This window comes from Puccinia triticina, chromosome 8A, assembly GCF_026914185.1.
Source record: "Puccinia triticina chromosome 8A, complete sequence".
Lineage (NCBI taxonomy): Eukaryota > Fungi > Basidiomycota > Pucciniomycetes > Pucciniales > Pucciniaceae > Puccinia > Puccinia triticina.
The window spans coordinates 3,117,044-3,142,955 of record NC_070565.1 but is presented as its reverse complement, the minus strand read 5'-3'; the positions used below and the strand labels follow the sequence as shown (position 1 = coordinate 3,142,955).

At 46.2% G+C, this 25,912-nt stretch overlaps 1 protein-coding gene across 1 annotated transcript; it reads left to right on the top strand.

Annotated features, from left to right (window-relative positions):
• Positions 1-13,683: 13,683 nt before the first annotated feature.
• Positions 13,684-16,981, top strand: PtA15_8A297 (uncharacterized protein; the record flags this gene model as incomplete). The annotated part of the gene is made up of 2 exons (XM_053171711.1): positions 13,684-13,708; positions 16,692-16,981. The coding sequence occupies 2 exons, from the start codon at positions 13,684-13,686 to the stop codon at positions 16,979-16,981; spliced, it is 315 nt and encodes a 104-aa protein (XP_053022948.1).
• Between the last annotated feature and the right edge of the window lie 8,931 nt (positions 16,982-25,912).

Here is a 25,912-nt window from a genome sequence, read left to right as displayed (position 1 = left end):
GTCATGATAGCAAAAACCCCTCATGCAGCTTGCAGATGACATCATTTGACAAGCCAGGCCAGCTAAAACAGCTCACCTCCTGTCTCTCACTATCTAAATTCCCTCATATGACATCATGACCTCATGTGACCTGTCAACCACCAGCCAAAATACTTCATTGTAGTCTTCAGGGCAGCTAAAACCCCTCATTCTCTTGTTCCCCTGGAGCTAAAATCTGTCAGCCTTAGAGATACATCAAGTATCCAAAAGACTGCAATAACTTAGTAAATAATAATAATTATTAAATTATTATTGCAGAATCAGATTCCTCATCACAAATTAAGGGGGGTCACCCACTCAAAGTAACCCCTTATTACTATTCCTTCATGTACTAATTGTATAAATAAGAATTGGCACCAGAAAGCGCCCAAAAATAGTATTACATACAAAAATTTAGTAAAACAAACAATGTACATAAAATTAAACTGTTGTACATTAATGAGTAATATTACTCGTGTAAAAATACCCCGTGAAAGTATTATGTAGACTTCTACTGAAGCTCTTTCACATGACAATTGGTTATAAACATGTCATGTGACAGAGTCAGGGAAATTAGTCTATTACAATACAATTAAAATTGCCCACAGCCAAGCCCTTTTCACGGCTACACCCCTGGATACTCCCATGGGGAGAAAAGGACTCGGTGTTTAGGCCCACTGAAGTCCCCTCTATAAATAGAGGTCTATTTGGCCATCAGGAAAAGATCCCCCAGACCATTCACCGCCCATAAACTGTAAGTTTGCCGTGAATATTCTCCTCTGCTACTATTGTAGCCAATTTTCTTTATAAACCATCCCCAGCACGTAAAATCCACTGGATTAAACCCTTTAAATCATCAAAAATCCCTTATTTAGCATATTTAAAGCTTTATCCTTATGAGTAGTTGCCGTAAAACCACCGCCTCTGTCAAGCAGCCAATCAGTTTAAGCGCTTACCACCTACTTTTACGCCAAATTAATTCCCTGTAATTAATAATTACATATTATTAATTACATAATTAATTCCTCCTCTGTTACAGAGTGTTAAAACCCTTGTAGTGGCCTTATTTGCCACGTAACAACTTTGGTAATTTAAATTACCAGTGTTTATATCAGCACAGTTATAGTACTAGGGCCCAAAACCCTTATTTTGACGGGTTTTCTGCCCTAAGTTTCATAAATAGAGCTGTCAAAATCCCTCACTCCTTTCTATTTAAGGAGGCTCTCCTCCCCCAGTTGTAATTTCTCTCAGCAAACTACTTGCAATCAGCTTACCCCAGAACAGTACAACACTTGCTCACTCTACAGTATTAGCCCCACTCTATATTGTGGTTTTAAGACCCTTACATACAAATTACGACCTCATTACAACACTTACTCATCAGCTACATCACCATAACCCTTCAAGCCACCTGCTCAAAGTAGGCTATCTTTTGACACACCTCCACTATCACTACATTAAACCTTCCAATCGTAGATTGGGGGGCTTGTTTTAGTGTCTAGTGACCCAGGAAAGGCAGAGGTAACCTCATTCATCCCTTTCTGCACTCAGCAAAAGGTTCTCAGGAACACTTTTGAGCTTTACACCGGCACAGACCGGACATCAAGAGGGTGCGTGTATACCCTCCCAATTTCCGGTCTGTGCCAGTCATCAAGAGTTTACACCACCCTCGAAGCCGGCATAGACCTTCATCAAGGGTGTATATACCCTCTTGGTGCCCGGTCTGGGCCGGATATTGAGAGGGTATGTCTGCGTGTGAATTCTTGATTTCCATTCTGGGCCGTACATCAAGAGTGTATGCCCCCTCGGTGTCCAGCACATACCCGACATTGAGAGGGCATACATACACCCTCCCGATGTCCGCTCTGTGCCGGACATTGAGAGTGTATGCCCCCTTGGTGTCCAGATACAAGAGTGTATGCCCCCTTGGTGTCCAGCACATACCGGACGTTGAGAGGGCATACTTACACCCTCCCAATGTCCGCTCTGTGCCGGACATCAAGAGTGTACACAGCAGTTGCATGAATTAAATTTTTGGTTTGAAATTTGACGTGAGGGGCTAAGTAGTGGTCAGCTCAACTGGTCAGATACCAGCCCCCGCATCAGCTGTCAAATTGACAGCCAAATAGCCAGCCCACCCGCCGGTGTGGTGAACAAGATGGTGGAGGCCCTTGAGGAGGCTAAACTCAAGACATCAAGCCCTCCCAGGATCTGGCCCTTCTAGCTCGAGGCTCTGGCTTTCCGCGTTTCAGGATCAAGACGGCGGATACTGGTCGTGGCTTTTATTTTTGCTGGGTTGCTCTCATGTTATCTACTTTTTTCCCTTCCCTACTCGATTCTTTTTGTCTTCTTTTCTTATCTTCTTTCTTTCTTATGTTTTGTTGCTATGTTTACTTTCTTTTTTTTCTTTTCATTCATGCGCGCGTTGGAGAGGAGTGTAGGTGGTGGGTTGGTTTATTTAGTAGCCTTGTTTTGTTTGTTTTGTTCTTTTGTCTCATTTCTTCTTTCATATCATCACAAGTTGTATGCGCGCGGCGGGCACGAGGGCCTGTCGCGCAGCCTGTCGCAGATCTGGAATCCAAGTTCAGCCGAACTTGGAGGATGGATCCGCATGGTATTCTGGTTCCGACGAAAAGATATCATCACGTTTTTGAGCTTATTGATCCGGATCGTGAAGATCCTTCCTGAGACTTCCGAGTTATCTCTTTTCCCGAGCTTTCGAATCCAACAATATATTTCCTAAATCTATTAAGAGAACACTTAAAGAGCTTAACAACCACACTCGCCAAGGGCAATCCAACTCCCTCGTTCTGTCCATCTCGCACGAAATTCTCTCCCATATTGCTATCCATATTCTAGATTCTTAGCGCTCACCAGATCCGGACCTTTCGAAGAGGGCAGCTGAAGCATTTTCCCCTCAACCCGCTGTCTACCGCGCACAGGTAGAAGCGCCATATTGGTCCCCCGAGCCATAAATCAAACCAGCGACCTCAAGATTTACAGTCTTGCCTCAGGATTTCAAGACGGACTAGTGGTCTTAGGCCGGATTTGGTTTCTTGAGATTTCTTTGAAGACGTTTTAGGATCAAGATCAGCCCAAACTTCCTCGGTCTCTTTCGGTTATTGCTTTCATTTTTTTTAGGTTTTCAGCCGCGGGGCACAGGAGAGCTATAAGTAAGTCCCCTCCATTGTGCACCTCTAGGGTTTTCTACACTTGTCAAAAGCATCACCCGCCCTTTGTTGTTCTGCTTTTGCCTTAATCTAGTGGATCCAGCGCGATGGTCAAAATCAAGTCGCCAAACAAGCGGCTATGTTTCGACGGAACTAAGGTCGAGAGGTTTATTGAAACCTACGAAATGGTGGCGAGTCTGGATGAGGCGACAGAGCTGGATATGGCGAAGCAAATACGGTTATTCCTGGCAAACGATGAGTTGTTGGACATCCTCGAGACGTTGGATGGTTTCAGCCCTCCCAATTGGCCAAAGCTGAAGTCAGCCATGATCGCGTATTGGGGAAAGGTGGACACTGCGCGGTTTACGACGAGAGACTTGACGTTCCTAGTGACTGATTGGTCGTCGAAAGGAGGTGTGGCTACGGCAGAAGACTATCAGGCTTTCCGTCAGTCATGGGAGCCAATACAGTCTTATCTTTTGTCCAAAGCGCATATCGATTCCGTGGAAGAAATCCGCAACTCCTACTATCAGTCTTTCTCGTCCACGGTTCAGGATGAGATCAGGCGTAAACTAGTTCAGGATAGGACTATGGTGACCACTCTTGATAACCGGTTTAAATTGCCAACTTTCCAGATTCTTAAGGAAGCCGTGGATGCAGTCATGAAGGAACAGACCGCGCTCACGTTCGAAGAGTCAAAGACCAGCCGACCTGTGGCGCTGTCTCAGTTCCTGGACGGTAACTCGGTGATGAGAAAGATGGGCGAGGAGAGGCGGCCTAGGGAAGCTCCTGCCGTGCCGAAACCTGCGCCGGATATGGACGAGCTGTCGAAGTTATTTGAGGCTTTCAAGCAGCGGATTGACCAGAAGATTGCGGCAATACCCGCTAAACCGTCGCAGCCGTCGGGCACGAGACCGCCTATGGTGTGCTTTTACTGTCATCGTGAAGGGCATGGGACCAAGAGTTGTTTTGAGCTCCAGAAAGACAAGGAGGAGAAGCTCGTCGAACAGAAAGGCACGAGCTTTTTCCTGCCAAACGGCGCGCTTATTCCCTGGGATTCTAGCCGACCCATTCAAAACGTTGTGGCTTCCTTTCCCTCTCCGCGCGTGAATCAGGCAACCGCGGAACCTTCGGGAGAGTATAAGGCGGGGTGCGGCTCCCTTCAACAGTGGTACCCACCCGCAGTTTCTTCCCAGTCGTTCTCAAGCGCGTATGAGGCGGATCCGGCTGGCAGGAAGCGTCACGAAGACCCTAAACTTTATAAGGCTCCTTCTGTTCCTAGTAGTGCGGCTAAGCGACCAATCAGACGCACTCCAGTCCCGAAGGAATCCCAAGAAACGCAGGCGATGGAGGAGGAACCAGAGCTCTTTGAGCGTGGTTCTGGCGACGCACAGAAGGAATCAGATTCACGTCCAGATACACCGTCTCAGGCGGTGAAGCCTGTCGGCCCAAAGGTCCGTTTCAATCGGGACGTTGCTCGTGACCATCCTAATGCTGTCGATGGTGCGCTGAAGAAGATATTAGACTTGCCCGTGCCCCACATGACCGTGGCGGAGTTGCTCGCTTTAGCGCCTACCGTCGCAGAGGGTGTAAAAAAATGGGTGTCGCGAAGGCGCGTGGAAGTCGGCGCGGAAGAGCTCAAGGTTCACTCTGGCACTCTAGCCGAGGGAGACGAAGTACGGGATTTGGGGGCGGATCTAAATCTTTACTCCTGCCCGCTAGGTTATCTGTCTTGTCTCATAGGCGATGGAGAAACTCCAGCAAAGCCACTTATTGATTCTGGTTCCCAGCTTAATTTGATATCCGACACGATGGCAAATCAGTTTAACTTGACTCCAAGAGTTAACTTTCAGTCTGCAGTCTATGGTATCAATAACCAGGCCTGCGAATTGATAGGTGTGGCTGAGGATTTCCCGATTTGCGTCGGAAAAACTATTGATAGGACTTGTCACTTTTGGATCACGCGCAATGACGGACCCCTGATCTTGGGTCGTCCTTTTCTGACGGACGTGGCAGCCACCCTCTCTTTCAACCCGCAATCCGGCGAGAAGATTATCATCCCAGATGCCAGTGGTCGCGACATCGAGTTATCGCTGTGTTCAACTGGGTCCGGGCGATGGGAACGTGAATTCCCTGGTCAGGGACGCAAGGGGGTGCTGGCGCACGTGGCGCGGCTTCCCGACAATTCTAACGAGGATTGTCCTTTTTTATGAGCTCTGCTGGTTCGATTTACGGCGGTCTTAATTTAGGTCCTCGCAGTCTTGCCGTCGAATCAGCTCAAACTTTAGAGGATCATCCGCCCGCTTTCCCAATTTCATCATTCTTTCTCGATCAGCAAAATAGAAAACCCGAAAAACATTTCAAGATACTCAAAACCATCAAAAAGAAAATCTCAGCTTGATTTCAGTTCAGTTTTCAATCTCAAGTGTACATTAGACGAGGTGCAGCGGAGGAGGATACTGGAATTCCGCGGAGGCAAACTGAAGCAAAATTAATTCCTCCCAGTTTATGCACCTCCAGGGTATCTACTACCTTTGTGAAAACCCTGCCTCCTGCCACTCTTGTGAGCCGTCCCTATTCGCCCGCCTCTGCTTGCAGATCTCAGAAACTGCTTTCAACGGATTCAACTCGCCATGAAGATAAGAAATTATCCGTGTTTCACCTCAAAGAGGACTCAGCTCTTCATAAGGAACCCTCCGCGCTCTCTCAGCTCTTGTTTCAGGAAGCTTTACACAATCGTCTCCGTAACAAGAATAAACTTCTTAAGCTCCACGATGAGGGTAAACTCGTGCTACTCCGCAACAAGCCTAAACTAGTACCGCTCCGCAATGAGCATAAACTTCCTTTGCCCTGTAGGGAGTATGATCCGGAAGGCCTCCGCAAAGAGGGTAAACTAGCCCGTACGACGGATATGGGGTACGATGTACCGCTCCGCAACGAGCTTAAACTATGTTCACATCAAGTACGCGGCGAGAGAGGCATGGTGTTTTTTGGGCCACCTTGGAGGGCATTTGGGGTAAAAGTAAGTTCCCACCAATATGCACCTTCAAGGCGTGATGCTCCGTTGTTTTCGAAAACCCTGCCCCGTGCCACATACGTGAGCAAAGAACTTTCTTTTGGATTTTCTTTCTCAGACAAGGCGGTTTTCAAAGACCTGTCGGAGCATTGGACCTCTCTTCTTGTGGAAGCTGGACTCAGGCATAAGGCGCAGGTTGCCTTGGCGGAATCTTGGCGCGGCGGCGACTACCTGACTTTTGCGGCAAAGTACAAGCCGGTATCAAAGAAAATCAAACCGGTCAATCAGCCTATGCCGCAAGGATTAAATCCCCCTCTCCAACGGCCTCCGCTTTCGCGTGATCCGTACTGTGGTCTGCCTCGATCTCTAGCGGGACCATTTGTGCCAAAGGGAAGGGTCACAGAAGAACGGTTAGGCGTAGTCAATTTCGGACCGGCTGGTTGGCTTTACCCGGCGGAATTAGCTCTGATCAAGAATGTGCTGGCCAAACGTAATCTGGCGATAGCTTTCACCAAAGACGAGCGGGGATTATTGAAAGAATCTTACGGAATGCCGTATATCATCCCTGTTGTGGAGCACGAACCGTGGCAGAAGCGGAAGATCCCTATTCCCGCTGCTAAGATGGACGAATACTCAAGGCTGATCCGCGAGAGGGTTCGTAATGGGTTGTACGAGCAGTCTACGTCAAGCTACTTGAGCCCTGTTTTCTGCGTTCTCAAGGGAAACGGCAAATTGCGGATTGTTCATGATCTTCAATTGCTTAACAAGGTCACCATTCAAGACGCTGGACTCCCGCCTGCCACGGAGGAGTTTGTGGAGTCATTTTCAGGACGGGCTTGTTACGGATTGGGGGATATCATGGGCAGCTACAACGAGCGCGCTCTCCATCCAATTTCTCAGCCACTCACTACCTTCAACACACCGCTGGGGCAGTTTCAGCTTACTTGATTGCCCCAGGGAGCCACCAATTCCGTGGCAGTGTACCAAGCGCAAATGGTTTGGATCCTTCAAGACGAAATCCTGGATCACGCGGGTATTTTTATAGACAATGGAGGGATCAAGGGCCCAAAGTCTGATTACAACAACGAGTTGCTGTCGTGGCATTCCGGTATCCAAAGGTTCATTTGGGAGTATGCAGAGACCTTGGAGCGCATACTCTTCCGAATAGAGGAGTCAGGATTAACGGTTTCCGCTTCCAAGCTCGCGGCTTGTGTGCTGGCTCTTGAGATCGTCGGGCACGTAGTGTGCAAGAAAGGCCGAAGGATGGCGCCAGCTAAGGTTAATAAGATTTTCTTGTGGCCAACTCCAACTAGCGCAACAGAAGTGCACGGCTTTTTGGGCGTTGTAGTATATGTCCGGATTTTCATTCCTTCCTTATCTCAAATTTGTCTACCCCTTCGTCGACTTACGCAGAAGGACGTGGACTGGCTTTGGACTGAAGAATGCGAGAGGGCATTTCAAGACCTCAAGCAGATCGTGGGCAAAGACATAGTGCTGGTTAAAATTGATTACGGTCCCGATGCTGGTAAAATCAAGCTCGCGGTAGATTCGAGCGCTCACGCGGCTGGCGCGGTTCTCACTCAGGCGGATTCAAATGGACTTGACCGCCCAGCCCTCTACAAATCTCTTTTGTTCTCAGACGTCGAATCCCGGTACTCCCAAGCCAAACTGGAATTATGTGGCGTGGCGAGGGTTCTGAAGAAGCTCCAGATGGTCCTGTGGGGGCAGCATTTTGAGTTGCAGGTGGACGCGCAGTCGTTGATCCAGATGATTAACGCACCGAGCTTACCAAACGCGCCCATGACGCGATGGGTTTCATTCATTCACTTATTTTTGTTCGACATCGTGCACCGCCCTGGCAAGTCTTTCACTATGCCCGATGGACTGTCGCGGCGTCCCCAAGGCAACAACGAATCCGACTCCCCGGCCGATTTTGATGAAGAAGCTCCTCATATCCGACCGGCCCGTGTTTTCTCAGCGCAGCAAAAAGAATACTCAGGTTACCAGGAAGGTTACTGGCGCGCAATGGAAAAGTTTCTGGCGACATTGGAGAAGCCGGAAGACATGTCTTTGAAGGACTTCCGGGCTCTGAAGCGTAAATCCTCTGAATTCTTTCTGCAAACGGGTAGGCTCATGAAGCGTGGAACTCCACTACCGCGCGTTGTTGTCACCGTTCCAGCCAAGCAGGACTCAATCCTTCATCAGTTACACAAAGGCCTAGGTCATAGGGGTGTGGCGGAAACTTACCAACGCGTTTCTGAACGATTTTGGTGGCCCTCATTGAAGCAGTCTGTTATCCGGTGGTGTCAAAGCTGCAACGCCTGCCAACGACGCAATCTGAGACGTCCTCAGGAAATTCATTATCCGACTGGGGAAGCTACTGTCTTCGGCCGCGTCGCAATGGATGCGGTCCACCTCAAAGCTAGCGATGCCAAGTACTTAATTGTTGCGCAAGACGATTTCTCGGGTTGGGTAGAAGCAAAAATTCTAAACAGCCTCACATCAGAAGCAGTGGCGGCGTTCCTGCAAGAAAATTGGACCATGCAATACGGCCTCGCCCAAGCCTATTCAACAGACGGCGGATCTGAGTTTGGAGGCGCGTTAGCGGAGATGTTACGAGCCCTTCCCAGCCAGCACTGTGTATCTACTCTGTACTATCCTGAAGGACAGGGTATGGTCAAGTGAGGGCACGGTCCTCTGAAGGCGGCTCTGGTTAAATTGGCTGGCGAGAGTGGCAAGAATTGCCGTAAATTCCTACCCTTGGTCCTTTTTGCAGATCGGATCTCGACGAAGCGCAATACAGGCTACTCCCCTTACGAATTGGTATTTGGGCAACGCGCGGTGCTGCCTCTGAACTTAGAGATTGAATCCTACCTGGGTGTCGACTGGGACTCTGTGAAGACGACTGAAGATCTTGTAGCGGCGCGCTCCATTCAACTAGAGCGCAGTGAGGAGACGCGCGGGATCGCGAATCGGAAAATGATGGAGTCCCGTGGGGACTTGGTGCGCTACTGGGAAGAGAAACGCGCTTACCGAATTCGAGACGCTCTGTGCCCTGGCAATATGGTCTTAGCATACAATCAATCTCTCAAAACCCAGTGGGGTCAACTGTTTGCTCATAAATGGAATGGGCCCTACCGCGTCGTCAAGCAAGTGGAAGGGGGATCCTACGTGTTGGCTGAGCTGGACGGGACGGAACTCAATAGGCGTTTCTCGGCGGATCAGGTGAAGAGATATCATTCGCGCGGGGAATTGGAGTACAGAAGTAAGTCCTCCCATGTGTATGCACCTCAGGGTACTCGCTGCCGTCGTTTCAAAGCATTACATTCGCCACACATGTGAGCCATGCGGGATTTTTTTCTTTCTTCATCCATTCTTCAACAGGACAACGCGAAGGAAGGAGCAGACTAGGGACAGTCTGCAAATGGTGGGCGGATGTGGTGAACAAGACGGTGGAGGCCCTTGAGGAGGCTAAACTCAAGACATCAAGCCCTCCCAGGATCTGGCCCTTCCAGCTCGAAGCTCTGGCTTTCCGCGTTTCAGGATCAAGACGGCGGATACTGGTCGTGGCTTTTATTTCTGCTGGGTTGCTCTCATGTTATCTACTTTTTTCCCTTCCCTACTTGATTCTTTTTGTCTTCTTTTCTTATCTTCTTTCTTTCTTATGTTTTGTTGCTATGTTTACTTTCTTTTTTTTCTTTTCATTCATGCGCGCATTGGAGAGGAGTGTAGGTGGTGGGTTGGTTTATTTAGTAGCCTTGTTTTGTTTGTTTTGTTCTTTTGTCTCATTTCTTCTTTCATATCATCACAAGTTGTATGCGCGCGGCGGGCACGAGGGCCTGTCGCGCAGCCTGTCGCAGATCTGGAATCCAAGTTCAGCCGAACTTGGAGGATGGATCCGCATGGTATTCTGGTTCCGACGAAAAGATATCATCACGTTTTTGAGCTTATTGATCCGGATCGTGAAGATCCTTCCTGAGACTTCCGAGTTATCTCTTTTCCCGAGCTTTCGAATCCAACAATATATTTCCTGAATCTATTAAGAGAACACTTAAAGAGCTTAACAACCACACTCGCCGAGGGCAATCCAACTCCCTCGTTCTGTCCATCTCGCACGAAATCCTCTCCCATATTGCTATCCATATTCTAGATTCTTAGCGCTCACCAGATCCGGACCTTTTGAAGAGGGCAGCTGAAGCACTTTCCCCTCAACCCGCTGTCTACCGCGCACAGGTAGAAGCGCCATACCGGCACTTGAATTCCGGCAACTCAATGTTAACTTGCCTGTGTCATTTCGCCAACAATCAACATTGACCAAAAATCTGCCAGCCGTTGAGGGCAAGCAAAATTCTAAGTCACCCATCCCCCTTGCCCTCCTTACCTGGACTCACCACCGCTCCTCACTCTCACCATCTCCCCTCACCCCCCACCACTGCTCCTCACCCTCACCCTCATCACCTTGACTAATCCATGCCATCTTGCCTCATCACCTCAAGCAAACCTCACCATCTCAACATCCTGATGACTAACTGGTCTAACCTGGACGAGTCTGTAGGAGTGGCCAAGGCCGGGCTTGGATGGTTTGTCGGCAAGGAACAGAGCCGATTTTTCAGCAAGGACCACACTCATGGAATCCCAGGGAGCACATAAGAGCACATACCGGTGGATTCAAACCCAGTCAAACTCATATCCTTGGGTTTGCGGCTCCTTAATTACTCTGTCTACCATTGGAAAAAAAATCAAACCTTGATTTTATGGACAACTAGCAAGAACAGGATAAGTATACTCCTTCTCACCGTTATCCCTGTTAACATCAGGTCTTTTGTTTGTTTTGCTCCCAAAGGTTAGTTCAACCCTAAGTCTGACCATTCTCATTATTTTGGCGGTTGTCTTGCATAACCCCTCCGCTCGGTCAACATTGATTCACTAACCTTCATTCGTTTTGCTCCCAAAGGTTAGTTGAACCCTGAGTCTGACCATCCTCATTATTTTGGCGGTTGTCTTGCATAACCCCTCCGCTTGGTTGATGTTCATTCACTAACCTTCAAAATTGCAACTCGTTTATCCCTACACCATCACCGCTGTTTCCAGACCTCTAGGTAGTAGACATCATCCAGACTCCGTAGCTAACCTCACAGCCTCACACATACCTGAAGTACGTCGGCTACAAATTATAAATGTGTCTCACCCGCTCTTTGTCTATTGAAAGCTAATCTTGTTCTGTCTGTGCCTGGCTTTTGAACTCCGCCTGGCGGCCAATCAGTTGGCCGCCTTGTTGTCTGTTTATCTTCTGTAGTATTTTGCACCCGGATCAGCTTAGTTCCTGACCCTTTATAAGCTTCATCTCGTCAAGTGTTTTTGTTGGATTCATAAACTTGAACAAGCTTGGCAGGCTGGCCCCTCAGGAACCTGCGAAACCTATTTCAGAAAACCAGTGTTCCTGTTGATCAAGCGTTCCAGTCCAGGAATGCTTGGTGATTGGCTGCTGAAATACAAGCTGACCTCAACCCCGCAGTCATGGTCAGATTAGCCTTCCTCCAATTGTGCACCATTCACCATCTCTTGCATTAAGCGCCTGGGGACAGCCAGTCACAATGGGATCTCATTGATGACCAGCTCACATCAATCAGGGAAAAATCTTTTCTTGAAACGCATGCATAAGTTCTGATTATATTTCACCTACTAATTAGCCCTCTGTATTTAAGTTGACTGAATGCCTTGCTTCAGACACATTCTAATTTTGTGTTGCAATTGGGACCTCTGTCCAGGCAACGTGATGTTTTCAGATATCCCCGCCGAACTGATTTGACTACCCAGTGTGCTTGAGATTGATATAGAAGTGCAATCAAATCTTGCCCAACTCGGGGCTGATCCCTTTAACAAGGAAATAGCTGCACTTCTCAACAGAGAAGCAGCCCTGACCAAGTAGCATGGTTGTTCCCTTTTCATTCCTATTGCTTCGTATTTTCCATCTCTCTCTCTCTTTGTTGCTCTTGGTTCTCTTCCCATGTTATTATTTGTAAACCAAACCAGAAAAAAAAGGCATAAAAACCAAAAAAAAAAAAAAAAAAACATCAAAACATGCAATAAAAGCCAAAAAAGTGCACTGGAGGCTGGCGATTGTTGTTCCAAGTGTATCGTAAGTTGCGGCAGTCGTTTGCTGTCAATTGGTGGACAAAAGCGTCTGCCCGCATTTGTGAGATGTGAGAACTCATTTGGGATGGGCTGGCAGTCCTTTGAGGGGGAAATAACAATATGATATTCCAGCTAAGTAATACCACTGTTACGGGTGGTTTGAAAGACCTGCCCCTCTATTATACTACACAGAATTCTGAAAACAAATTTATTTATTGTTGTGGTGTGACTTTATGACAGAGAAAAACTTGTATGTAGTAGTCTCTATCAGACCTAGATCAGTTTTAAAAAGTACAAGATGTGTATACAACCTTTATATGGCGAGATGGGCAAAGAATATAATCAAGTGAGAATATGTTTTTTGTTGATTTTTAATTATTTCAGCAGAGTAAAGTGATGGTGGAGTGTGACATGAGATTTCTATGTTAATGTATGATGACTGTGTCTTCCGTGATGATGGCAAAAATGATGATGAGCTGGGGTGCCTGGGTGATTCTGGAAAAATGGTGGGAGGAGGGTCTCCTTATATATTCTTGTCTGAGTTGTTTTTGCTGGTGAGTGCTGCACTTGAGGCATTTCTGCTGGTGGTGACCCTGTGGATTGCACTGCCTTCTGCAAGGGGTGCATAACTTGAACTGATTTTCCGCATGACAATGTGTGATTTGTACTTTTTAAGGCAAAGGCCGCCTACGTTGGTTTCACTGCCAAAGTAGAGGCTTTCTGACCGCATGCATCAATGTAAGGTCCACGCAAATCTGTTGAGTCGTTGAGTGGAGGCCTAGTTGATGCAGTTTTCAACATGCAGGTTGCGTGAGGTGATCTGTAGCTAATAGTGGAGGCCTGCCTAACTAGTAAATCTAACTATGCTCTTATATATATGCATGCCTTTCATTATTTATATGACTTTCCACCTAAGTATGGCCTGTACTGAAACCTATATTTGTAAATAACTTCTAATCTAAAAGAGCTAGCTGGGTAGTTAAAGTGAGTGACTAGGGTTGGATTTGTATGTAGAATCTATTTCTCTAATAATGTTCTATCATATGCAATTATTTTAGGCTGTGAGTTGAGGTTTTGGCAGTTTTGTTGCGTGCAACAGATCTGGATCACCACAACGGGCTTGGGGTTGACGTCAAGTTCCCGCTTGGGTCGGCGGGCCAGAAGTTTGCCCAACTGCTCTCTGGTGGGCGGGCTGACAATTTGGCCGTCAATTTGACGGCTGACGCAGGGGCTGTTTTTTGCCGGTCAACAATGGCTGAGGGGGGACCGTCAATTTGATGGCCAAACTTGCGGCTCTTTTGACTGCGCAATGCAACCGCCGTGTATGCCCTCCTGGCGCCCAGCATGTGCTGGACACCAAGAGGGTTAGGTTAGCGGGGCCATGATCGCGCTGCAAAAGGTCATCTGCAACTGCTCGTCTACAGACCTTTTGCCGCGGGTACCTGGATGGGTACCCGCCATCCAAAATTTACATACCCGGACCTGCACATGGCACCCGCGGGCGGGTACCCGCCCACAGATACCGGGTACCCACGGGCAATCTCTAGTCTCCACCTGTTTTCCACGGAGTGGTGGTACCGACGGGGGCAAACTGAACAAGTCCCTCTCTTGCCTGAGGCTTTGCCAGAGAGACTTATGACTTATCAGGAATTCTTGCATGAGAGAACCGGATATTTCAGCCCTAATTTTGTTACATCCGCCATGGCCCATATCTCATGTAATTCTCAACCATCATTCACAAGAACAACGTTTTATGGATTGCATGCTTTTCCTCATATTTTACACATTTTTCAGATTCTCTATTTCTTAACTCAAAAATTTAAACATTTGATTGAGAAAATAATCCAAGTTTATTAAATTCACAGTTTTGCCAAAAAAAAATTCAAGGGTTTACCCTCATCTCTTTCCAAATTGCCAAAAAAACACAATTGATCTACAATTTTGCCAAAAAAAAAATTCAAGGGTTTACCCTGATCTCTTTTCAAATGGGCAAAAAAAAACAATTGGTTTTTGCAGCACCATCCCCCCATCCCTTTAGCCCCCAAACTACAGCAAAGCTGCGCCTCGGGCTCAGCTTCCAGCCTGCGTCCCCGCGCAGGTCAAAAAAGCTGAGAAGATTAGCCCCCAGCCCAATGCAAAGGCATCAGACCCATGGGGGGCTAATTATTTAACCACTCAAACCGTGCACATGCAACAGCGGAGGGTGTGAGGACAAGTCTTGGCTGGAAGTGCAGCTTCGAAATTGCCTGGGGGAAACATTGTTCCTTATTGCGCCTTCATATATATGTAACTTCACTCCGACACGAACGATATTGACACGTGTACTTGTGACAGACTTGTCAATCTGTTTCCGCCCCTTCACACAATACAATACAGGAATATTTATATACAGCTTCTGCGGCCTCGCCCAAATTAGACCGTCGAGCAGATTGTCGCCCAGTCCGCACGATCCTTGCCATACACTTTCCGCAACCCTAACCCGCAACACGCATTCAAAAATACATTCTCGCTCACTGGACCCTCACCCCCGACTTATCTCAATCTGTCAACTAACACCTTTGAAATATCCGTTCCGACCCCGATGAGAAGCTATGCCAACGCGGCTGGCCTACAATCGTCAATGAAGCAGACCTCCATACGCCTGAGTATTCACCGCCTTCAGGTTTTATTACTCCGAAAATACAATTCCGCTCACCGGACCCTCACCCCTGACTTATTTCAATTCGTCAACTAACCCCTTACAAATATCCGCCCCGACCCCGATGAGAAGCTATGCCAACGCGCCTGGCCTACAACCGCCAATGAAGCAGGCCTCCTACGCCTGAGTATTCACCGCCCTCAGGGTCTCTTACTCAATTCAGCCTTGCCAGGCGCTCACAGGTTTTGCAACCACTGATACCTCAAAAAAACATTCCGCCAGCTTACCGCGCTTTGTATTGTTACACAGTAAGCACTTTACCAATCTCTGACAACTTCTGATTCTCAAACCCTGACAGAGCTGCGTGCTCCCTACTTATATGGGCTAAAGTCTTTTTTTTTTCAACCCTGACAACCAACTCAATTTTATTCTCATTTCAGGTACCGTCTTCCGCCTCTTCCAGCCCGATTCACGACCTACCTATCGATATAACTCTTGACACATGGGTATTTAAACATACCCTTTTGCGGTCTTTCCTTTTGCTCGTCAGTCCACCTAACCCAATAGCTAGCTTCATCTTACTATTAAGTCAACAATCTACTCCAAACTAAACCTTACTTTTTTCAATACCTCTGACTAGCTCAATCTAAACTCAATTTCGTTCCACACTTTAACTTCCCGTCAACTTTCATCACACAGCGCAATGTCTATCACTCAAACCCCAAATCATCCTGCTGCGTTCTCTGGACACTTTGAGCCACTTGCCGAGGTAAGCCGATAAGACTTATATCTGTAAAGTATCTTAATGACTTTGCTCCATTTATGTTATAGTCCACCTGTGAATCAACCCGCGCCAACCAGTATGGTTATGTCAAGACCGCAAGTTATGTAAAGTGCGGAGGAAGTCTTGACGAAAAGCGGGAAAATTTTGAGGTTCAATTGGTTACTAACACCGCTCTCAACAATATCCTCGAGCCGAATTCTGTTTATTTCCTAAGTGGCAAGCTTATTGCGACAAACAATGGGACCACTCCGATCATAGTGTACAATCAAGAGTCTTTAATTTGAACTGGTGACGCAGGGACTGAATCGCCTGACTTTACGAACAAAGCCGTCGTTACTGGCCTTGGCCTCGTATCCAATAGACAAGAGGTAGTCTCTGATAATCCTGACGTTGGTTCACGTCTAGAGGTGGTAGTTTCACATTGCGATTGGGATGGAGAGGTGTGTTTATAGCATTCACCATTCACCCAACTCGTTAGGCTAATTTCTTTTTTTTATATATTAGGAGTGAGCACACAAACGTTTCAACATAAAATATATTGTCCCTGGCACGAAGAACTTAATCAAAACCCACTCACTTTATCAAGTGGGACGCGAGGTCAGTATTACTGGCCGATTAGTTGATTTTGATATGGATACGCATATGGCGGTCGTGCTGGTAAGAGAATTATCGCAATCCCCGCTGCATATACAATAGTTCTGACACCGTGATGTCCAGGTTTCGTCAGTTAGTGTCACGAATGGTCATCAGATCGGGCGAGCCAACACCAATCACTCAAGTAACTCTTTGTCGGCATCTGGTGTGAAATTGTGAGCAAACTTATCAATTCAGCCCTGTCTATCGCCGACGAGCGCGCTATATTAACAGATTTAATTAGCACAAAATTCACACCTAGCCCCAACAAACAGTCTAACATTCCAAAAGCGTCAGCTCACACACCATCCGCCTCACCCTCGGCGAAAGCCCTACACAAAGCAGAGGCTAAGGTCAACTTCAGCAAGAAAAACGACTCAAACACAATCCTGTCTCGCGCGTCTTCTTCAAAGGGTAAGGCAAAAGAGGTCAAAGTGTCTGATAACGAAGATGATGAATACTCAGATGAAGAACAAGACAAGGAGGACGAACCAGAGCCAGTGGTCGAAGAAGCCCCCAAGGTCAAGCGAGGACGTCCCCGCAAGCAAATCCTCAAAGAAGCTGCGAAGAGGATGAAAAAATTCTAGGTTTGGTTTGTGCTTCGCCGTTACAAACCAGTTCATCAACTTTTATTATTTTCTACATGATGATAAATTGTCAACACCTACCTTTTTCTACAACTCCAATTAACCGCTTTGTCATTCTCAAGCACTCACCGCATCTATCATAGGAAAGATTCAGATAAAAATTAAAAATTTGTTACCTCTTACGCCCACACTTCTACTAATGTCAGCCGGGCTACCATTCTAGAATAGAGCCCCGCCTGCAGCTCCGGTAGCGCAGCCAAGAGCACCGTAAACCGGGTGCAGAGCAGACCGCAGCGCGGATCTCTGCGCAGCATAGATTTGTTTTAAATTGTTTTAAATATTACAAATAGCTTCCTAGAGAAGCTAGACACCAACGGGACCGCCGCGCGGTCCAGAATCTCTTCTGTACAATATATCCCAACTAGGTACAAGTAACAAAAACAAGGGAGCATGTATAAAAAGACCCACTCAGAAGACCCACGTAATACTCAGCAGACAGCCACTGGTTGCGCGAAAACTACGTGGGCTTGTTAGCGGCTAAATCACTCAGCCACGCGATACAGAGTACTGTAGTACCTGGTCGCATGGAAACAACAGCCGCCAGTAGGCGGCTGAACAATCAAGCCACGCGACTCAGAGAACTACAGTACCTGGTCGCGTGGTAGCAATCTTCTTCCGAGCTCCGTCGCAGCAACAGTAGCGGAAAGACTCGGACACGAATCGCCGAAGAGCTCCGCATAGGAACCGACTCCTAGTGATCCTCCACTCGAGAGCAGAGGATCTCTAGCGTGTCATTTCGAGTAGAACTCTTTAAACGAGTTCCGAGAAGAAAGAATCTTCCTTGTGACCGGTATCCAAGAGATACGGGTCTTACGAGTAGCAAGACCAGTAAAGAGGCTGTGCCTTCCGACAAAATGTATTGGAAGGCCATCCAGGAGAATAGCGAGCCGACGAGCCTCCCAGAAAAAGCATAAAAGCCAGTGTTGGGAGGACTCTGGCTCCCCAGAATCGTCAATCACTTTAACCGCCCAGCAGCGCACTACTTCGCCGAACATATTCGTTGATCAGTTCGCTCTCAGCTTGTGTTAGATTGTTTTTAGATTCATTGCTCGTCGCTGGACTCCTGCTCCAACAGTAAGTCCAGCTCATTTTCTCTTTATCATCTCGGGAGTAATCCCCATCAATTATATACTTGGGAACTTGTCGAACAACCCCCGCTTGTCGGACCCCAGACAACACAGGACATACTACCCCTGCTTGTCAGGCCCTGTAAGAACCGCCCCGGAGGGCACCTTAACCATTCCGCTGCTCTCGCGGCCCCTCCGTTACATCCCATCAGGGATATAAATCTTTATAAACCATCATCTTACCGCATCTACAGACGCGCCCACTCGCCGCAGTCACTCGTGTAGCTAGAGGACTTCGTGTCTTGGCATCACCGAGCCTGACAATTGGGGGTCTGGCCGGGAACTTATCCCAAAAAACCAGAAAAAATCCTACTATTTCGTCTATCTGACGATTAACCAAACCAAACCTACCTCTAAAATTCTTTTAGCTTACATCACCGTTAGATTGTGTCTAGAAAACTCTGCAGTTTGAGCACGGCGCGCTATATCGCACCATTAGATTGACCTTTTAGTCTAGTAAAGCTCAAAAACCGCGCTCTTTCGCGCGCAACTTACCCCTGAACAATTCTGAAGCTACTAATCCTTCAGAATTATCTCCTATCATCTCTTTACTCGCTTTTGAACCTCCCTAACTTGCTTTTTGCGTTCTTATTTTTCCACATCAGTGGCTCATTTACAACAGAACGCCGAGCTGATTCAATATTACCTCCGCTATCTTAAACTCAGAAACGAAGAGTTTATTAAAAACTACCAGCCGGACGACTTTGAAAAGTTAACCTGCGAAGAAAGAATCCAACTCGGCACGATCCTAGTTGAAAAGAGCAAGAAAAAAGATTTAGAGGCTCGAATCACTCTGAACTTTCTACTCAACGAACACCGGTTGAATAGAATTCAAAGAAAAAAGGAAAGAAGTAAATCGCTTTTTTTTTTGCGTACTTAAAAATTTACTTTGAAAAATTCTAACAAATTATTGATTCTTCCGCTTAGTGGCCGAACAAAACAAGGAAAAAACAAGCTCCTTTACTGCAAAAGAAGCCGAGAAGTTTGAGAATCCCGTATTAAGCGATTCTGAAGCGGACGAACTCGGTTAGTCCAAGTTTCTCTTGCAAATAATCCGTATAAAAACACTAAAACATAAATAAATAAATAAAAAAACATAAACTAACATGTCCACCCGATCGAGCAGACCCGATCTCGAAGGACCTCTGTCCACCCCCAAGAGGCATCCTAGACAAGCCACCGGCGGCGGAAGCCGAGGAAGTGGCGGAAGAGGAGGAAGCCGCGGAGGAGGAGGAAGCCGCGGAGGAGGAGGAAGCCGCGGAGGTAGCCGTCGAGCCTCCCAAGGAGAAGACTCCGAAGCTGAGCTCCCTGAAGTTCAAGAAGAAGAACCCAGCTCCGGTTCCGAGTACCTCGACGACCACCTCGACCAATCCGGCGAGGACTATCCTCAAGACGAAAGAACAGCTAATCAAGCTGGACAAGACCAAGGACTTAGTCCGCGACCACGTCCTGAACTGGCAGGAGTGTGTAGCTCTCCAAGCGAAAGGAGGAGCGACAGAAGAGCTGCGAACAGCTCTCCGCAGAGCTCAAGAGAGCCAGAAAATGGCGCAGAAGTTGATGGCTCAAAAACAGCTAGAGTCTTACGTCGAGGGTTGGAATCCTTGGACGGTGATGAAGCAACTCTACCCAGCCAGAAACACCGGGAAAAAGCGCAAAGCACCCCCAACTCAAGCAGCCAGAGACAACGTCATCCAATGGAAGCGTCTGATGAAGGTGGCGGACACACTAGACAAAGCTTACGATCACCTACAATAGACAGAGACTTTATTTTTTCTTTGTTTGAGAATGTATACAGTAATCTAGACAAATTACATTACAACTCAAATAATTACCATAAAACTACTGTCTCCAAAATTATTGATTGTTATAAAGCCACGAGTAACATGATTGAGACCGGCGTAAAAAAATCTCTGGAATTGTCCCAAGAACCTTTTGTTAAGATCCCAGAACTGAGAGAAATAGTTCAGAAAACTGAGAGAGAACTCCGTGACATAGTTAAAACTGTTGCTGCAGTAAGAGACTCCAATCTCACAGCGCAGGACAAATTAACTGATCTTGACATCAGCCTGGCGGACTTCAAAAATGAAGTAATCACCATGATTAAATCTGAGATAATGGTAGCTCAGCGTGAGCGTGAGGAGCACCAATCTGCTCAGTTACGAATTCTAATTGACCTTGTCAGTAACCAGGATGACACAATCAAAGAAGTTGCCAAACAAATCACTCAGTCTGTTTCGGAACAAATTAGCACTTTGAAACTTGAGATTAAGTCCCTTAAACAGGCAGCCTCTGGGATTCAAACTCCGCCCCACATGACCAATAAGGCGGAATCCATTGTTCAAGAAGAATTACAATTTAATAACCCTTTCTTGAACACAAAAGAGAGAGTCTTTCAAAATAAAGAAAGATCAATGCCTCCCAAAAAAGAGGAACCTGTTGAACAAACCCCTCCTTACCAAAACCAAGCAAGACAGACCACATCATATTTGAGCAACTTTGATATTTTCGCAATGAACAAACTCTTGCCACCCATCAAAGAATGGCCCAAATTCACCGGCGAAGGAGAATATGATCACATATACTTTATGAATTACATAGATCATCTCCTTGAGTCCTACGAAGCGTCAGATGAAATAGTGACATCCAGATTACCCCGATTGTTTGAAGGCATGGCCTTAGATTGGTTTGTAGGAAAAAAGAAATCAGTTGGCAAAATCAGCTGGAAGGAATGGAAGAAACTGATCCACTTACAATACGGCACTGACGTCTGGGAAGATAAAATGCTTGCCGCATATGAAACCGATTTCTTTGACCCTATGAAACATGTGCCTTACAAATGGTGCTTGACACAAAAGAAGAGAATTGACTGCATATATGATCAACCTTCTCAAAAATTTGTCACCAAGAAAATATTGAAAAAGTGTCGGGGTGACTTAGAGCATGATGTAATGTGTCGCCTGCGGGATCCTGACGTAGACTTAGCAGAGTTAGTCTCAGTTATAGAATTGGTGATTGCTGCAAAAGGTTTAGATAAGAAGCCCAAATCTTATGAAGAAAGAAAGAGTGCTGTGTATAGAGATAATGCGCCCACCGGCACAAAACCTGCTGAAACTGCGCCAAAGAAGGCTAATATTCCTGAGTGTTATAATTGCGGGGAAAAGGGCCATAAGAGACCTGAGTGCCCCAAACCCCGCAGAAGGATTAATAACATTGAGGTGTTTACAGATGACGAAGGCGACTCTGACACTGGATCCCAGTTTGATATAGTACATTTTGAAAATGACCGGGAGAGTGTCACCGGGGATTGTGGCTCCAAACCAATAGCCCGCTGCAACGTGATTCAAGCAGACTTGGGTGACCCCCTTCACATTACAGTAATCCAAGGTGATTCAAACTTGCCACAAAAATGGAACCCTTCCGCTGGAGTCGGACATGTATCTGATGCCAAATTGATGACTAATAAGCCAGAAGAAGGTATGAGTTATACCCTAGGCAAAACAAGTTACACTACTGTTCTCTATGATGGTAAAGAAGTTAAAGCTCTCCTAGACATTGGAGCCTTCTGTTCATGTACCAGTACCAACTTGTTGAGCCGGTACTATCCAAGATGGCGGGAGAAATTACTCCCAACCCCGCGTGCCAAGTTTAGTAGTTGTAATGCTGCACTTAAGCCTATAGGAGTTGTAAAGATGCCACTAATTTTCCCGCACACCAAGGGTTCACTTAGACTACATATAGAATTTGTAGTGTTAGAAGATGCTGTGTGTGATTACCTAATCTTGGGGAATGATGCATTCTGTCTTTACGGGATAGATGTTTTCCAAAGTAAAGACAGGTTCTACACTATAGGTGGAGATTGGAAAAGGAAGTTTGAGATATGTAACATCAATTTTCAGAGCCCTGTAAAAGGAAACCAAGACGAGAAAGAGCTGAACCGTTTCCGTCAAGATTACATGTCTCAAGCTGCTGTCAGTGACACACTGAGCAAAGACCAACATCTAGATGTGTTAAAAATTTGCTTTGAACATGAAGAAGCTTTTTGCACAAAAGAGGAGCCCATAGGCAATATCTCCGGACATGACATTGAGATAGAACTTACTTGCAAACCTCCTTATCCCCCCGCGCTAAGGAGAGCGGCGTATCCCTCAAGCTCTAAGTCCCGCGAAGCACTAGAAATTCACATTAAGGAACTTCTAGAACTTAAAGTATTGAGGAAAGTAGGCCATAATGAGCAAGTGGAAATAACTGCACCAGTAATAATAGCATGGCATAATGAGAAGTCCCGCATGGTAGGAGACTTTCGAGCGCTTAACAATTATACGAAAGCGGATAATTACCCTATCCCCCGTATAGACCACTCGTTACATAACTTGGCTAACGCGAAGTTTATCACGACAATGGACGTGCTTAAAGGTTTCCACCAAATTCCTATTAAGGAAGAGAGTAGGCAATTTATGAGAATTATCTGCCACTTAGGTGTTTACGAATATTTGCGCATGCCTTTTGGTATTAAAAATGCGCCGTCCCACTTTCAGCGTATGATGGATACCATATTCGGATCTTTTATCCGACAAAGCTGGATGATGGTGTATATAGATGACATCATCATATATTCTACGGACTGGGAGGAACATCTTGAGAAAATAAGATTAGTACTCAAAACGGCAATAAAATCCGGTTTGAAAATGTCCATTAAGAAATGCAACTTTGGATTCAAAGAACTTAAAGCCTTAGGCCATATTGTCTCAGGTTTATCACTAGCTATAGATCAAAATAGAGTGGCGGCAGTACTACTCAAACCTATGCCACAGACTATTACGGAAATGCAGTCATTTCTTGGATTCTGTAGCTATTACCGTCAACACATCCCTAGGTTTGCAAACATAACCAAAAGTTTGTATGAACTATGTAGCAAGGATGTATTTTTTGAGATGACCTACGGGAGAGTAGAAGACTATGAGCAGCTAAAGAGACTCATAACCACTGCCCCTGTCTTAGCTCAACCAGATTACGCTCTACCATTCATCCTGTACATAGATGCTTGTTTTGAGGGAATAGGCGCCGCGTTACACCAAGAATTCATTATAGATGGAGTACCGGTAGAAAAACCAATCTTGTTCATATCAAGACAAGTCCGTAAAACAGAGATGAGATACGGCGCTAGTCAGATGGAATGTCTCTGCCTTGTTTGGGCATTAGAAAAATTACACTACTATCTGGAAGGTTGTAAAATCATAGTAGTCACCGACTGTACTGCTGTGAAAACTCTCATGAATATGAAAACACCTAACCGTCACATGCTCAGATGGCAAATCGCAATTCAGCAATATAGAGGCCACATGACTATAATTCATAGAGCGGGAGCTAAGCATACTAATGCCGACGGACTAAGTAGATGGGCTCTACCCAATACTCCAGATAACCCAGCGTACGACCCAGAAGATGAGGATGTATTTCCAATCTTAGGCATTCATGTATGTGACATTGATGATGTATTCTTCGAAGAGGTCAGAGTTAGTTACAGTGAAGATATGGAGCTAGTTAAATTAATCAATATATTGGACAATGAAAACAGCGCGCCAGAATTGATTGCTAGTCTACCGGAGAAATGGCTTACTCCTTACAAAGCCGGACAATTCACACTCTTAGACGGCATAATTTATTTTCGCCATAGACATTCTAGCGTAATTGTGCTAAGCAAAGAGAGTCACATAAAAAATATGTTACAAGAATGCCATGACAATGTTGGTTCCGGTCACTTCTCCGAAGAGCGTACCGTTGAAAGAGTCAAACAAACCGCCTGGTGGATTGACTGGAAAACCCAGGTTAAAGAATATGTTAAGTCATGTGAAATTTGCCAGAAGTCTAACAAGCAAACCGGCAAGAGATTTGGATTATTACAAACCATTGCGGAACCAAAAACGCGGTGGGAAATAATCAACATGGATTTTGTAACTGGCCTACCCCCTGGAGGACCTTTCTCCTACAACTCTGTTCTAGTAGTAGTAGACAGGTTCTCAAAAAGAGCCAGGTTTATCCCGCATCATAAAGATGATACAGCTATGGAAGTAGCCATATTATTTTGGAATAGAATAATGGCTGACGTAGGTATCCCAAAAATTATTATAAGTGACAGGGACCCTAAATTTACATCAGAATTTTGGCGAAACTTGCATGATATGCTGGGTACTAAACTAGCTTTTTCCACTGCATACCATCCGCAGACAGATGGCCTAGCAGAACGCATGATACAAACATTAGAAGACCTACTCAGAAGGTTCTGTGCGTTTGGATTAGAGTTTAAAAACAGTGACGGGTACACGCATGATTGGGTCAACCTGTTGCCAGCATTAGAGATGGCATATAATAGCAGCAAACATTCTACTACAAAAGAAACGCCCTACATCTTAGAAAGAGGATGGATACCGCGGTTACCTAAGGATACTATTAATGATAAATTACCTGTAGCCCACCCAACCGCCGCGGACTTCAAAAAGATATTAGACGCAACAAATTCTCACGCAGCCAGATGTGTCCAAGAAGCAGCAGAGTATAGTAAAACTCGCTGGGACAAAAGTCACAAAGAACCTGAATTCCAAATAGGAGATCCAGTGCTTCTGTCCACAGTGAACTTTAATAATCTGGGAGGTAGCAGAAAACTGAAACCCGCGTTTGTGGGACCTTTTGTCATTAAGAACCTACACGGTAAAAATGCAGTAGAAGTAATTTTGACAGAAGAATTCAGTAGGAAACACCCTGTGTTTCCCGTAAGCCTTATCAAGAAATATGTTGCAAGAGCAAATGAAGTGGTCCCCAAACCGTTACCGGTACCCATAGAAGAACCTTCAAAGAAAGAACAACTTAAGGTACATAAGATCCTCAAAGATAAAAAGGAGAGGATTTCAGGAAAAGATACAAGGTTATACCTTGTAAGATACAGAAACCAATCTGCAGATAAAGATGAATGGCTACCAGAAGACAACATCCCGGACGGTGCAATTCACCTACGTAGCTACAGAGCTTCTAAACGTAAATAATTTTAGAAAGTCAGCTAAGTTAAGAGTAACTTATCTTGGTGGTGGGGAATGTCAGCCGGGCTACCATTCTAGAATAGAGCCCCGCCTGCAGCTCCGGTAGCGCAGCCAAGAGCACCGTAAACCGGGTGCAGAGCAGACCGCAGCGCGGATCTCTGCGCAGCATAGATTTGTTTTAAATTGTTTTAAATATTACAAATAGCTTCCTAGAGAAGCTAGACACCAACGGGACCGCCGCGCGGTCCAGAATCTCTTCTGTACAATATATCCCAACTAGGTACAAGTAACAAAAACAAGGGAGCATGTATAAAAAGACCCACTCAGAAGACCCACGTAATACTCAGCAGACAGCCACTGGTTGCGCGAAAACTACGTGGGCTTGTTAGCGGCTAAATCACTCAGCCACGCGATACAGAGTACTGTAGTACCTGGTCGCATGGAAACAACAGCCGCCAGTAGGCGGCTAAACAATCAAGCCACGCGACTCAGAGAACTACAGTACCTGGTCGCGTGGTAGCAATCTTCTTCCGAGCTCCGTCGCAGCAACAGTAGCGGAAAGACTCGGACACGAATCGCCGAAGAGCTCCGCATAGGAACCGACTCCTAGTGATCCTCCACTCGAGAGCAGAGGATCTCTAGCGTGTCATTTCGAGTAGAACTCTTTAAACGAGTTCCGAGAAGAAAGAATCTTCCTTGTGACCGGTATCCAA